Raw genomic sequence first — 14,306 nt, 5'->3', positions numbered from 1 at the left:
GCCGTTTTCTTTCGATCATATGGTATTTGCATCCTAACTTGGTTTATTAATTATACCATTTTATTAAAATTAAATAAGGATTTTGCCAAAAATTGGATAAGGTGGGTTTTGCAACTTGACACCTCATATCATTAGGCCATTTTTTTAAAAAATCGATAAAGCGGATTTTGCAACTTGCCGCCCCAATTTTCGTTCTGTAGTCCAGTCAAAATAGTAATTTCAATTTCATTAATTAAGTTATTATAATAGCACATATTGCTATATGAATTATTTGTATTGCCATAATAAAAGGAAGAAAATAAGCTTTACATACATTATTGCTAATTACTATTTGCTGAAAATACTAAATAGGTACTCTTGGAACTAAAACAAATTCATCGATGACAGGATTCTCTTGGAAAACAACTTAGTGTTGTTTATAATTCTTAGCTATAGATATAAGCGTAGGAATGAGTTTTTATTGCCAATTTAACGACATAAGTAATCTAAACCACTTAACACCAGATATTACCATAGCATAATAAATCTTGCCCTATTATTCAAATATTTTTATTAGCAGGTATCATTCGTATTATAAATAGAATCTGTGTAATTTTTTTCTTAGATTGTAATTAATAAATGTCACAAGAAAGTGCAATTTCATTTTGAATTATAATCATACATGACATCAGACTTTACTTATACCAGATATTAGGTAAATAAATAAAGTTTGACCCTTGAATTTATACGGTGGCCACAAAAAGTCAATGGGTTCATGATTAAATGAGCTGGATTAGGGTCTATTATTAGGTTAGGAGATTTAGGGTCTTATTGGTGAGGTCTTGAGTCTTAGTAGTATTTCCTTTTTATTGGGGTTTTATTATACATGTATTGTAGGTTGTAGGTATTAGAATTTTGATATTATATTTATATGCACTGACATTTTTTTTAGATGTTATTACTTCTTTGAAATTACGAGCAAATTTTGCTGACATCATGGACTATTAATTATATTTTTATTGTTTCTTAAAAAAATTGTCATATACATATGTATACTTTTAATAGTTTTTTTTTGTTTAAGTTTTAGCATGTACCATTTTATTTGTACCATTTTAGTATGTACCATTTTGCTAATATGAACTAATAAATAAATATTTATTGTTTCTGTAAAAAATTGTCATATAATATACTTTTAAAAGTTTTGTTTTGTTTAAGTTTTAGTATGTATCATTTTATTTTTTCAAATTGACTTGTAATTGGGATTTGTACCTGTTAGACAATAAAGGATTATTTATTTATTTATTTATTTAAAAATCTATACACAAATCTTATCTGGTATATCGGGTGCTTCTCAAAAGTGACTCACTCCTATACATTTTTAATTTTATCAGATAATAAACGAGATTTGGTACGATAGTATATGACATAAATCAGGATTGTTTGACGTATTCAATTGTTTTCTGTCATTTGCCGTTTCACCGGAAAAGACTACAACTTTTAGTTTTTAAATGGCACCTTCGGTATTTTTTTACTTTATTCGATAAATCATCAACTTTTGACATTTTCGCTTATGGTATAATATTTGAAATTGTAACATGCTGTTCATAATGATAATTTGACTCGAAATACCAATGTCAACTTTTAACATTCTCGCTTAAAAAAAACGTATTTTAAATTTGAATCTAGAGCGCCATGTTAAAAACACTGATTTTTGATCAAGGAACCTTGGAAAAATAGATTTGATCGTTTAATGTTTTTCGTGCCTTTTCCTGGTCAGTTAAAAGATCGTAGTTCTTAATCATAACTCAATTTTTTCAAATGGAGCGTTAGCATGTTTGGAAAAAACATTTTTTAACGTATAATTTGATACCACACACACACCTTATATTTCGAGTTAATATGTCGTTAAATTTATGGTCATGGCACTCTAAATTGAAATTTAAAATGCAATTTTTTTTAATTGAAAATGTCAAAAGTTGACATATGATAAGTCATTCTATTCAAACCGTCATTTTCTATTAAGTAACAAAATATCGAGTGTGCCATATAGAAATCAGCAGCTGAGCTGTAGTCATTTCCAGTGAAACAGGAAGTGATCGAAAACATTTTCATAACGACAATCAATCCCAATTTATGTCATATAGTAACATACCAAATCTCTTTTTTATATTTGAAAGAATAAAAAAGTTATAGGGGTATAGCCATTTTTGAAAAACACCCGATATATAGAAGATGTTTTTGGCATTTAGGTAATTTTTAATTTTTCTATGTAAATTTTTAAGTTTGTGACCACTCTGTAACACCAGTTTTTGCGATCCTAAGTACCTATACCTATACATATCTGGGGGATGGGGAATAAAAAAAACAAGTATTACTAAAACATATCATTGTATATATTTTATAAATGATTATAAAAATCTAAAAAAGTCAATAAAGTAAAAAAACAATCATTTTTATTTGAATTCTACGAATACTTATCTTTAAACAATTTGTATGGGCTCACAGGTACACTAGCTTCTTTTTTAGTTTCTTTAGATATTTTTTCTTCTTGCTCTTTAATAACTTGTTGTAGCCTTTCAATTTCTTTTGTGTGTTCGTCTTTCATAGATTCTATCAAATCGCCTTGTTCATGGATCCTCTGTTCCACTGTACTAAATTCTTGCCATGCCGATTTTTGAACATCCTAAATAAATATCTAATTGAATAAATAAGTACCAAAACAGAAAAATGGAATTTATATAATTTATCAAATTATCAAACCATTTGCTTAATTTTATTACGATAAATAGATATAAAATATAAATAATATACAGTAGATATAATGCGATTTAATAAATAACATTTAAAAAAATGAAATTCTTGTCTGCGTCTTCCTATTATAAAAGGAAGACGCAGACGAAAAGAAGTCATACAAATTGTATTTTTTTTAAATCTTATTGTTTAAACATCATTATATCAATATAATTAGTGAATAATCTAAACAACCTAATGTAACTTAATGTATACATATAGTCAGTCTATCTTTTATACAATTCAATGTCTAAATACCTTTAACTGAGATTTTAGGGTATCCATTTTTTGGGCCATGTCAGTGCCGAATTTTTTTTACAGCCTTATTCTCTTGTTGTCTCATATTGAGGGCTTCCAGCAAGGTCTCTTGCTCAGCAACCAGTTCCTTGGCAAAAGTCATAGCTTTGTGCAACTGCTTCCTGCAAGCGCTCTTGGAAAGTTGGACTTCGTTCAGCGTATGTTCCAAATCTAGTTGGCGAGTTTCGGCTTTTCTTAAAAATAGATTATTAAGTGGACATTCACATTTTTGTCAAGAAAGGTTAATAGAACAAAACTGTATTATGTATTTAAATAAAAAAAACAGTTTTAACTGGGGCAATTAAAATTTTTAAACAAAATTTATCTCATTATTTACCAATATTTATTATTTTATATACAGTGTGTAAATAAATAATGGCGATAAGAAATAAGAGGAATTAGATTATTGCTTTGGCGATGGCGCAACGAAAACTTATGATTGAGTTCACCATAATGTCAAGACGTGAAATATAACCAATAAATTCATTCACCCAGTCAAGATATGTTATGTATTGTTAGAATTATCAAGATATGTTGTTAGAAAAAGTTAAAAATTGCATTCACAAAATATATATCTTTTTATTTTTTATCTGTTAAAATATCTGTCTAGATATAATCTCTTTTCTACATAATTTTCTTAAAAATAAGTTATTAAGTGGACATTGACATTTTTGTCAAGAAAGGTTAACAGAATAAAATTATTGTAATATTTAAATAAAAAAAAACTGTTTTAATTGGGGCAATTAAATTTTTTAAACAAAATTTATCTCATTATTTACTAATATTTATTATTTTATATACAGTGTGTAAATAAATAATGGCGATAAAAAATAAGGGGAATTAGATTATTTGCTTTGGCGCAACGAAAAGTTTTCGCACTTTAGATCGAGTTCACCATAGTGTCAAGACGTAAAATATAATCAAAAAATTCATTCACCATATTATCAAGATATTTTGTTAAAAAAGTGAAAAAGTGCATTCAAAAAAATATGTATACAGGGTGTTTCAAAACAAATGCGAAAAACTTCAGGGGGTGATTCTTTGTTCAAAATAAAGGGTAGTTTGCTTTATAAACGTTGGGTCAAAAGTCAACCATTAGGGAGATATCGCGGTACAAAGATGGCGGAAAAATAATGTTTTTATTTTTTATCTTGAAAACGAAAAGAGATAGACTAGTGAAATTTTACGGAAGCATTACTGTTATGAAAACACACTTTCTGGTAATTTTTTCACTTTTTTAAAATGAGTGGAAGGGGTTGAAATAAACTACCCCTATCATTCTTGTTAACGAAATTTAAAGAAAAATCTTATCAAACACATGCAAAAAAATTAATTTGGATAGTTTAGTTTATTTAGAAACTTTTTTATCTCGTGTGTTTTTTTGATAAAACTCACCGATTTGAAATTAGAAAATAAAATGTAAAGCATTACATGTCAGGACCAAAAACATTTTTAGATAAAGAATCTAGTGGGCAGCTGTAATTTCTTTAGGAAAAAATCTAGTCGGCCGCTGTCACTTTTTAGGATATTGTTTTATTTGACATTACTCTACTGCAATACGTTATTATCTAGATTATTATTATTATCATTATTATCATAGATTCTTAATCTAAAAAATATTTTAGTCCCTGACATGAAATGCTTTTACATTTTATTTTTAATTTCAAATCGGTAAGTTTATATAAAAAAATACAAAGAGATAAAAAGTTTCTAAACAAACTAAACTATCCCAAATTAATTTTTTGCATGTGTTTGATTAGATTTTTCTTTAAATTTCGTTAACAAGAATGATAGGAGTAGTTTATTTCAACCCCTTCCCTCATTTTAAAAAGTGAAAAAATTACCAGACAGTGTGTTTTCATAACAGTAATGCTTCCATAAAATTTCATTAGTCTATCTCTTTTTCGTTTCAAGATAAAAAAAAATAAGAACATTATTTTTCCGCCATCTTTGTACCGCGATATCTCCCTAATGGTTGACTTTTGACCCAACGTTTATGAAGCAAACTACCCTTTATTTTGAACAAGGAATCACCCCCTGAAGTTTTTCGCATTTGTTTTGAAACACCCTGTATATATTTTTATTTTTATCTGTTAAAATATCTGTCTAGATTCGTATCTATTTTCTACATAGAGCATTTAAGAAGAGAAATTAAATATAAATACAGGATGGCGCTTCTCATACGCAGCGGAGGCTCCAAGGAGAAGAGAACGACAGTTTGTATTGAAATAAAATTTTGTAACCATATGTAGGTTAACTTAGAGCATGCTTTAAAAATATAGCGAGTTCTACAGGGTCTCCACAAAAAAAACTACACATCAAAGTTTTATTTTTTGTAGTGGAACACCTAATATATTAATTGATTTTCGGGGATTTCTGGGAGACAAATAAAGGTGAGTTTCATTAGAGAAGTATATGTTTAAAATGTAAGGTTTTTTTGGTTTGGTTAGGTTAGTTATAGGTAGATGGACATATTTATCATTTTCTAAAAATGAAGAACAAATTATAAATATCAATAAAAGCTACCTAAATTGGAATTTACTCGGTACAACCTAGTATGTAGTTAAAGTAACTATTGTATTTTAAACTAAGTTAAAACTTGACCCAAAAAGGTATACAGGGTGTGAGAAAAAATGAATATTGAACATTGGTTACATTTAAAAGCAAGTTACTATTTTATTTTAAATGGAACACCCAGTATATTATTCCGATATTCAATGTAAAATTCATGTGTCTTCAAAATACTATTAAGGTTACCTACCCCATAGACAAAGATCTTCCTAGATATTTTCATTTTTGTGATTTTGCGTCAGTAGATATCTATTATTTAATAAAATCTAGGCGGCTGGGAGATACCTTTTGTTAATTTCACAAAAATTAGAGGAATTAGAATAAAATATTGAACGGTAATAAAAAGGTACACGTTTATAACCTATTTCAATTGTTACAGAATTACTTAAAACTAGATATAAATATATAATTATGTGACAAAAATTAGCTAGATGAAGTCAAATACTCAAAATATACTTCCTTTCCTGTTCACTGCATAAAATGATTCTCTTTTCAAAAGATATTTTCATGTTAAGAGGTATATGTGGAATTCTATTTCGAAAAGCAGCCACAATAATTTCTTTCATGCTGTCGGCAATACTTGTTCGGGTTTTGTAAACACTGTCTTTAACATATCCACGTAAAAAATTCAGACTACATAAATCATGAACATTTAAGTATTCTATTACTTCTATTCAACTATTATTTTTCTTATTCAACTATTATTCTTCTTATTCAACTAATGTCATGTCAATTCACTCTGATGTAGGATAAGTTTCCATTTTCGGCAAATTACTGAGATTATTTTTGATTTAACTGACAGAAAATAATAACTAGTTATTAAAGTTGTACTAATTTGATAGCTGTATTGAAGTAACGTCAGACATATCACAGTCACCTAGATTTTATCAAATAATAAAGATCTACCACACTAAATAAGCACTAAATCATAAAATAAAATTATGTAGGGAAATATTTGTCTAAGGGTAGGTAACAAATAAAAATATGTAGGAAAAATATTTGTCTAAGGGGTAGGTAACATTAATAATATCTTGAAGAGACATGTTCCATTTAAAATAAAAGAGTAACTTCCTTTTTAAAGGTAACCAATGTTCAATATTAATTTTGTCTCACACTGTATAACTTTTTTGGGTCAAGTTTTAATTTGTTTTAAAGTACAATAGTTAAATAATAGATCATATTAGGCTACATCGGGTAAATTCAATTTAGTTAACTTTTATTGAAATTTAAAATTTGTTCATTTTTAGAAAATGTTAAATATGTCAAACATATTACATTTTAGTCATATACTTCTCTAATGAAACTCACCTTTATTTTTCTCCTAGAATCCGAATATCAATTAATATAATAATATAGCGTGTTCCATTACAAAAAAAAACAACTTTGATGTGTAACTTTTTTTTGGGGACACCCTGTAGAACTCGCTATATTTAAAAATGCTCTAAATTAACCTACATATGCTAACAAAATTTAATTTCAGTACAAACTGTCGTTCTCCTTGGAGCCTCCGCGGCATATGAGAGGCGCCACCCTGTACAGAGTGGGTCAAATTCGACGCTTTTAAATGAAACACCCTTTTCTATAGGAGATAGACAAAACTAATATCGGTGTCTGGAGCTCAATTTTGTCACAAACATGATGGTGAAAACCGCATATCGATTACCATACACGAAGCGACAAAAGAGCTTTGAAATAGCATTGGTCAAATCGCTGTAACTAATTGCTATGACGTCACGTTTGACATTCCAAGCACCTTTTACGTAGAATTTAACACTTTAAGTATAATTTTTAGAAAATTAATAAAAAAACGATCAACAGGCAGGTTTATTTAGTTTTTAAAAAAACTAGTATATTTTAATCAGTTTTTTATTTAGAATTTAAAATAAATAAATAATTATAACACATTGATATTTTGCTCGATTATGCTTCGATATATAGAGTATATAAAAATTCGCCGGTCTTTAATTTTTTTATAATAAGTATAATTCTGTGACGGCACCGTTTGTAATGCAAAAGTTAACCAGCATTATCCTCTCCTAAAAATTTTGAAGCAAATCTCTTTGTCGCTTCTGTATGGTGTATATTTTGTGCTGTCGTTCTCCTTGGAGCCTCCGCGGCGTATGAGAGGCGCCACCCTGTACAGAGTGGGTCAAATTCGACGCTTTTAAATAGAAACACCCTTTTCTATAGGAGATAGACAAAAACTAATATCGGTGTCTGGAGCTCAATTTTTGTCAAAAACATGATGGTGAAAACCGCATATCGATTACCGTTTCGGAGTTACGGGGTGTTTTTCAAAAATATGCATTTTTAACAAATCGCTGTAACTTTTTTGCTATGGAAAATTTTGTATCTTTATGAAAAAATTTCCAAAGCACCTTTTTACGTAGAATTTAATGGTTTAAGTATAATTTTTAAAATTAATAATTTAAGAATTATCAACATTTAAAATATGATTTAACCAACATCAACACATGTAAACTATAATAATATTGAAAAAAATTTAGCAAATTACTTTTCCAAAATATGCTACAGGTGTTCGACATATTTTGCTCTTATGTTCTGGACAGATATAGCAGTTTTGAAAATTCGCCCGCTTTAATTTTATACTCAGTGGGGGTGAACGGCCCCGGCTGTAACTGCTAAGTATTCTAATTCTTGTCTAGATTATACGGAAGAATAAGGAACCTTTATTCTTCCGCAAATATATCCATAGGATTAGACCCATGGGCACTAAGTCAGGCGGCCTCGACGGTCAACGGCTGGGATCTTGGCTAGCTATTCAATTATTCTTGAAATTGGCTGCAAAAATTTGCTGATAAATTAACGTTCAGAGACGGTGCGTCGTCTTGCGTTGGAAAAATATGTTTTCGAGTTCCATTAAGGGCATATCATCAATAAAAGTGGTCCAAAGCCTACTAGTTTAAAGTGGCGAACTTTTAAAAATTCTATATTTTGAAGGGGATTATAACAAAAATATCAAGTGTGCTATATTTTTGGAAAGGTAATTTTAAATTCCTTTCAGTTAATTAAAAATATGAGAGGTGTCCCAAATTAAAAATCAATTTAAAATCTGTTTAACCAACATCTTAAATTATTAATATATCTAAAATTATACTTAATAAATTAAATTCTACCAAGACATGCTTTGCTACAAATGTTTGATATAAATACAAAATTTATCCATATGGACAAGACAGGGGCGATTTTTTGAAAATTTCATTTTGAACTCATTAACTCGAGTGGGGTAACAGATACCCCTCTGATAACTGCGAAGTATTTCTAATTCATGTCTAGATTATAAATTGAGAAGAAAAAGGATACCTTTCGTCTTCCTATAGCAAATATATCCATAGGATTAGACTCATGGGCACTAAGTCAGGCGGCCTCGACGGTCAACGGCTGGGATCTTGGTTAGCTATTCAATTATTCTTGAAATTGGCTGCAAAAATTTGCTGATAACTTCAGCGTTCAGAGACGGTGCGTCGTCTTGCTCGAAAAATGTGCATTTTTAACAAATCGCTGTAACTTGTTTACTATGGAAAATTTTGTATTTCTATGAAAACATTTCCAAAGCACCTTTTTACGTAGAATTTAATGGTTTAGGTATAATTTTTTTAAAATTAATAATTTAAGAGTTATCAACAGAAAAATTGATTTTTTATTTGAGACACCCTCTATATTTTTAATTAACTGAAAGGAATTTAAAATTACCTTTCCAAAAATATAGCACACTTGATATTTTGTTATAATCCCCTTCAAAATACAGAATTTTTAAAAGTTCGCCACTTTAAACTAGTAGGCTTTGGACCACTTATTGATGATATGCCCTTAATGGAACTGCAAAACATATTTTTCCAGCAAGACGATGCACCTCCTGAGAACGCTGAAGTTATCAGCAAATTTTTGCAGCCAATTTCAAGAATAATTGAATAGCTAACCAAGATCCCAGCCGTTGGCCGTCGAGGCCGTCTGACTTAGTGCCCATGGATCTAATCCTATGGATATATTTGCGGAAGAATAAAGGTTCCTTATTCTTCCGTATAATCTACACAAGAATTAGAAATACCTAGCAGTTATGAGAGGGTATCTTTCACCCCCACTGAGTTAATGAATTCCGCGAGAAATGTTTAAAAACTGCCCCGTCTGTCCATAAGAGAAGACGGTCGATATGTCGAACACCTGTAGCAAAATCTCATGTCTTGGTTTGCTATTTATTTTTATAGTTATTAGATATAGTTTAAACCTGTTGATGTTGGTTAAATATATTTTAAATTGTTATAAAATTCTGCATCTCCCATAGCAAATATTATTTTCGTTTTAATTGATGCTCAGAGCTAGAATTTGTTTGCATTATAGCCGGTGCCGTTCAAAGCCTACTTATTTAAAGCGGGCGAATTTTTATATACTCTATATCTCGAAGAGGAATCGAGCAAAATATCAAGTGTGTTATATTTTTGGAAAGCTAATTTTAAATTATTTTCAATAAATTAAAAATATACAGGGTGTCCCATATAAAAAATCAAATTTTCTGTTGATAATTCTTAAATTATTAATTTTAAAAAAATTATACTTAAACCATTAAATTCTACATAAAAAGGCGCTTTGGAAATGTTTGCATAAGAAAACAAAATTTTCCATAGCAAAAAAGTTACTGCGATTTGTTAAAAATGCATATTTTTGAAAAACACCCCATAACTCCGAAACGGTAACAGATATCTATATGCGGTTTTCACCATCATGTTTTTGACAAAAATTAAGCTCCAGACACCGATATTAGTTTTTGTCTATCTCCTATAGAAAAGGGTGTTTCCATTTAAAAGCGTCGATTTGACCCACCCTGTACAATATTAGTATTTTCATTTGATAGGGCTGTACAAGGTGAGTCAACGATAAAGTTTATTATTTCATTTATTTTGAGAATTACGAAAAAATGTCAAATAGAAAAATATATTAAAGAATGTTAATACACAATTTAAAATTATTGTCGAGTGGCGAGTGAATTTAGAGTTCATCAAAAAGTGTGGTGTGGCAACCATTGACTTAATTATAAGTGTTAAGGTTGAAACTAAAAGATTTTGGACTTCCATTGTCTTTTTTTTAATTAACACAACGTTTCAGTCAAAAGGATCAGTGACCGTTATCAAGTGTAAAAAAGAGTTAACAATAATTGATAACAGTCAGTGTTAACCAAAATAAATAAAGACAATGGAAGTTCTAAATTCTTTGTTTCAATACTGAATCATTGTCTACCACATACCAAAATTTGCGAGTAATGTCATTTTTAGGCCTTTGGTTATCAACCGGCAAGAAAAATTTTGGTTAGAAATCAAAAGTTTATTGTTTATAAGCTAAATATTATGCTTTCTCTATGGATACAACAGACTACCGCAAGCTGTTGCTAGGATATTTTATTAATTTTAATTGTGTTTTTTAGGCATTGTGAATGATCGTAAACTATAAGTATAAAGTGTAATTGAAACCACTAATTCATTTCACTAATTGGGGGGTTGTGCATGAAGCTTAACTATTGCTACTTGTGAAATTGAAATTTATAATGAGAAATATTTACTTATAAACAAACAAAATATCATTAACAAGTAGACTTTATATAGTGTTTCGTGGACTTTGGCACTGGCATTAAGTATAAAAAGGGAAATACGTTCTCACCAAAGCTCATTCTTACTTCAATTCCCTCTCAAGATGAAGAACCTTCTCCTCGATTTCTTCTTTAGATTTTTTCAAAATTCTAATGCTCTCGTTTAATTCTCTTATTACTTTTGCTTGCCAATCAATATTCTCTTTTAATTTTTCCTTTTCATTCTCATATTGGTGTTTCAGTTCTTCATACCATCTAAAATATTTGTTACCCCATCTCAATATTAGTTTCAGTATTCTTTCTGATAGGTACTCACTTTTTGCATTCATTTACACTGGCAGTATGAACCGCAATAGGAATATAATTTTGACGTTCATTTTTAATATCGTCCTGCGAATCAACTAAAGACTTTATTTTATCTTTCAGGGCATTATTTTCTGCTCTCAACTTAATATATTCGTCGTGTATCACTTGGTAGTCTCTTTTCATTTGCCCCACTAAAAAAATTAGTAAATATTTTTACAGTTTTACTGTAAATAGCTAATCAAATAATAATTACCTTTATTTTCGTAAATTCTCAAAATTTCTTCAATTTTATCTTGTTTTATGGCACATTTTTTAATTAAAGCATCATTTTGCTCCTTTGTTACTTTAATTTCTTCTTTTATATTTTCTAGTTGTGTTTTTAATTTGGTGCTACAATTTTCATCTTCTGTTAATTTTTTGTAAAGTTCTTCATTTTCTTCTATAATTTCTTTCATTTGACCAGTAAATTTTGCTAATTCTAACTCATAATTCTGGATAATTTCGTCTTTCTCATTTATTGTATCTTGATAGGCATCTGAAAACATTTATCATAAATCCAAATTTATCTGTTATTTATTACATTTAAAATTTATTGTATTAGATTACAAAGCAAATTTATCGATAAGAATCAATCGAAGACTTGAAGTAAATAATGTTCCAAATTGCGATAAGTGCCAAAATTATTATTGCGAGATAGACAACATTTTTTGTTATATAAATAATGTAATATAACGCTTCCTTAAGACTTAAACAAGTGCAGGCTTTTAGCTAACCCTGTACAAATATAGAATAATACTTTGACATATATTTACCTAGGAGTGGTCCTAAAGTATGACTGTTTACAGATCCCCACGATATAGGGGTGTGTTTGTGATTCTGATGATCGCTAGAAAATATATTTATAATTTCTCCATCTCTAAGCTGACTACTTGAAAAATGCTCTTGTCTAAGATGAATCGTGGACTTGTCTAAACTCAAATTATACTTTCTTAATTTTTCTTGATATCGTTCTAACTGTACGTTTAATCTGAAATAATTACCATGTTGAATAACTACCTAATTAAATAATAATTAAAACCCAAAAATTTAAAACTTGTCAGCATTTTTGTAATGTACTACGGTTATTCGAAGTACGTATTTGGATAGTGAATTTAAAACATTAAAGAAACAAAAGGTAAATATACTGTTTTCTGCTCACCTGAATATCACTGTTTTTAGCATATTCAAATCTTCACTTATATTACTGTTTTTCTTTCTCAAAATATCGTTTTCTTCGTTTATTTTCCTTAAAGTTTCATTTATTTTTTCGCAATTCTTGCAAACTTTAGTTAACTCTAACTGATTCCTCACATCATCATAACATTTTAATAGTTCATCGTATTGGTATTTGACCGATTCAGCTTGCTTGCTGATATCCGCATTGATATCTTGCAAATGATTGACTTTTTCTTTGAGTTTCACTATCCGATTTACGGAAAGTTCTTCAAGTTCATTAAATTTTTCGACAATTTCCTCATTTTCTCTAGTTAGTTTTTCTATTTCCCTAGTTAAACCCTTCCTACACGTTCTGTGAGATGATTCACGCTCGGGTAACTCGATTATAACTTCGCTATATTTTTGTGTGGGTACGTTCTCTGGACAATCGTTTTTATGTCTATGTTTTCTCGAACTGAAATTTGCTGAATAAGTCCTTTTAATCTTCTGTTGATTGCTATTGTCTCTTTCGGGTTTGTGAACGGGGACCTCAAGATGCTTTCTTCTTGGTTTGATTGGTGGTTTAATATCACTATTTAACATTTTAGAATCAACTAAAAACTATCACAACTGTAAATATTTTAAATATAATATAATAAATCATGATAATCCTAAATATCTATCAGTACTGTAAGTATGCTGTATTATTTGAATACCAAAAGTTCTATCAAATCGATCAAATAACTTTGCTTACCTTATAATAGTGATATATGCACTTGAGTATCTATCGACTAAACAAGCAAAATATAATGCATTAATGACAGCAATGCGTTAGATCTACTAACAGCTGCTACGGAAGACGTTTGTAAATAAAAATATAAAGCACGCCAATTTGTGTCAAGCTTCAAAGGTAACCATAGTAACGGGCTAAACATGTGCTGAAAGCCACTAGAGCATGACTAGAGCGTAAACAGTTGTTGGTATATTATTTGCGTAAAAATATCATGTCACTTATGGTCGGATTTTTACCCCTAAGGTCTGGTTTTTGAAGAAAAAAAATCAAATATGTCCCCGAATTGTCTCTACAAGAAAAACATTTTTATTATTAAAATTTTGTGAAAAATGCACTCTACATAAAAGTTCCTACTTGTTTCAAAATAGCTAATCCGGTTTAGGCCGTTTAGGTTTTTTTATCTACATTCAATTTAAGAGAAAAATAAAAAATAGATAAACAACTTTTAAATTATCCAAATTTAAAGTAAATTGTAAAAATTAATAAAATGAAATATAACCATTTTCATTCTCATTTGAAGATTTTAGAATCTTATCAAAGTATTCTTAATAATTTTGTTTAAACTCAATTTTTTTATAAAATAATTTATCTCGCTTTAATACACGTTTTGTTTTTTTCTCAAAATTATATGATGGATGGCGCAGAAAATTTTATGAAAGAATATCTAAACGTGTAATAGAGAACCAACCACTCTATTAAACTAAATAAAATTATAACTTTTAAGTTATAATTTTATTTTAAGTCGCAATTTCATTATATTTAAATGTACCATGATCT

At 29.1% G+C, this 14,306-nt stretch overlaps 2 protein-coding genes across 2 annotated transcripts in view; one reads left to right on the top strand and one right to left on the bottom strand.

The window, feature by feature from the left end:
• The window catches only part of LOC115874198, a 130,853-nt gene that overhangs the window by 81,804 nt on the left and 34,743 nt on the right, over positions 1–14,306 (top strand). The gene's annotated exons all lie outside the window — the stretch shown is intronic.
• LOC115874207 (protein Cep89 homolog) lies at positions 2,423–13,627 on the bottom strand. The gene is given in 9 exon segments (XM_030889304.1): positions 2,423–2,662; positions 3,028–3,075; positions 3,077–3,260; positions 11,324–11,491; positions 11,553–11,733; positions 11,796–12,077; positions 12,355–12,569; positions 12,741–13,357; positions 13,491–13,627. Coding segments are annotated over 8 exon segments (1,896 nt in total). The 5' UTR covers positions 13,340–13,357; positions 13,491–13,627; the 3' UTR covers positions 2,423–2,443.

The sequence above is a fragment of the Sitophilus oryzae genome, unplaced genomic scaffold (assembly GCF_002938485.1).
Source record: "Sitophilus oryzae breed Bouriz unplaced genomic scaffold, Soryzae_2.0 scaffold_1242_pilon_pilon, whole genome shotgun sequence".
NCBI lineage: Eukaryota > Metazoa > Arthropoda > Insecta > Coleoptera > Curculionidae > Sitophilus > Sitophilus oryzae.
Note: the sequence above shows the minus strand (reverse complement) of the source record. Positions and strands in the feature narration are given on the sequence as shown.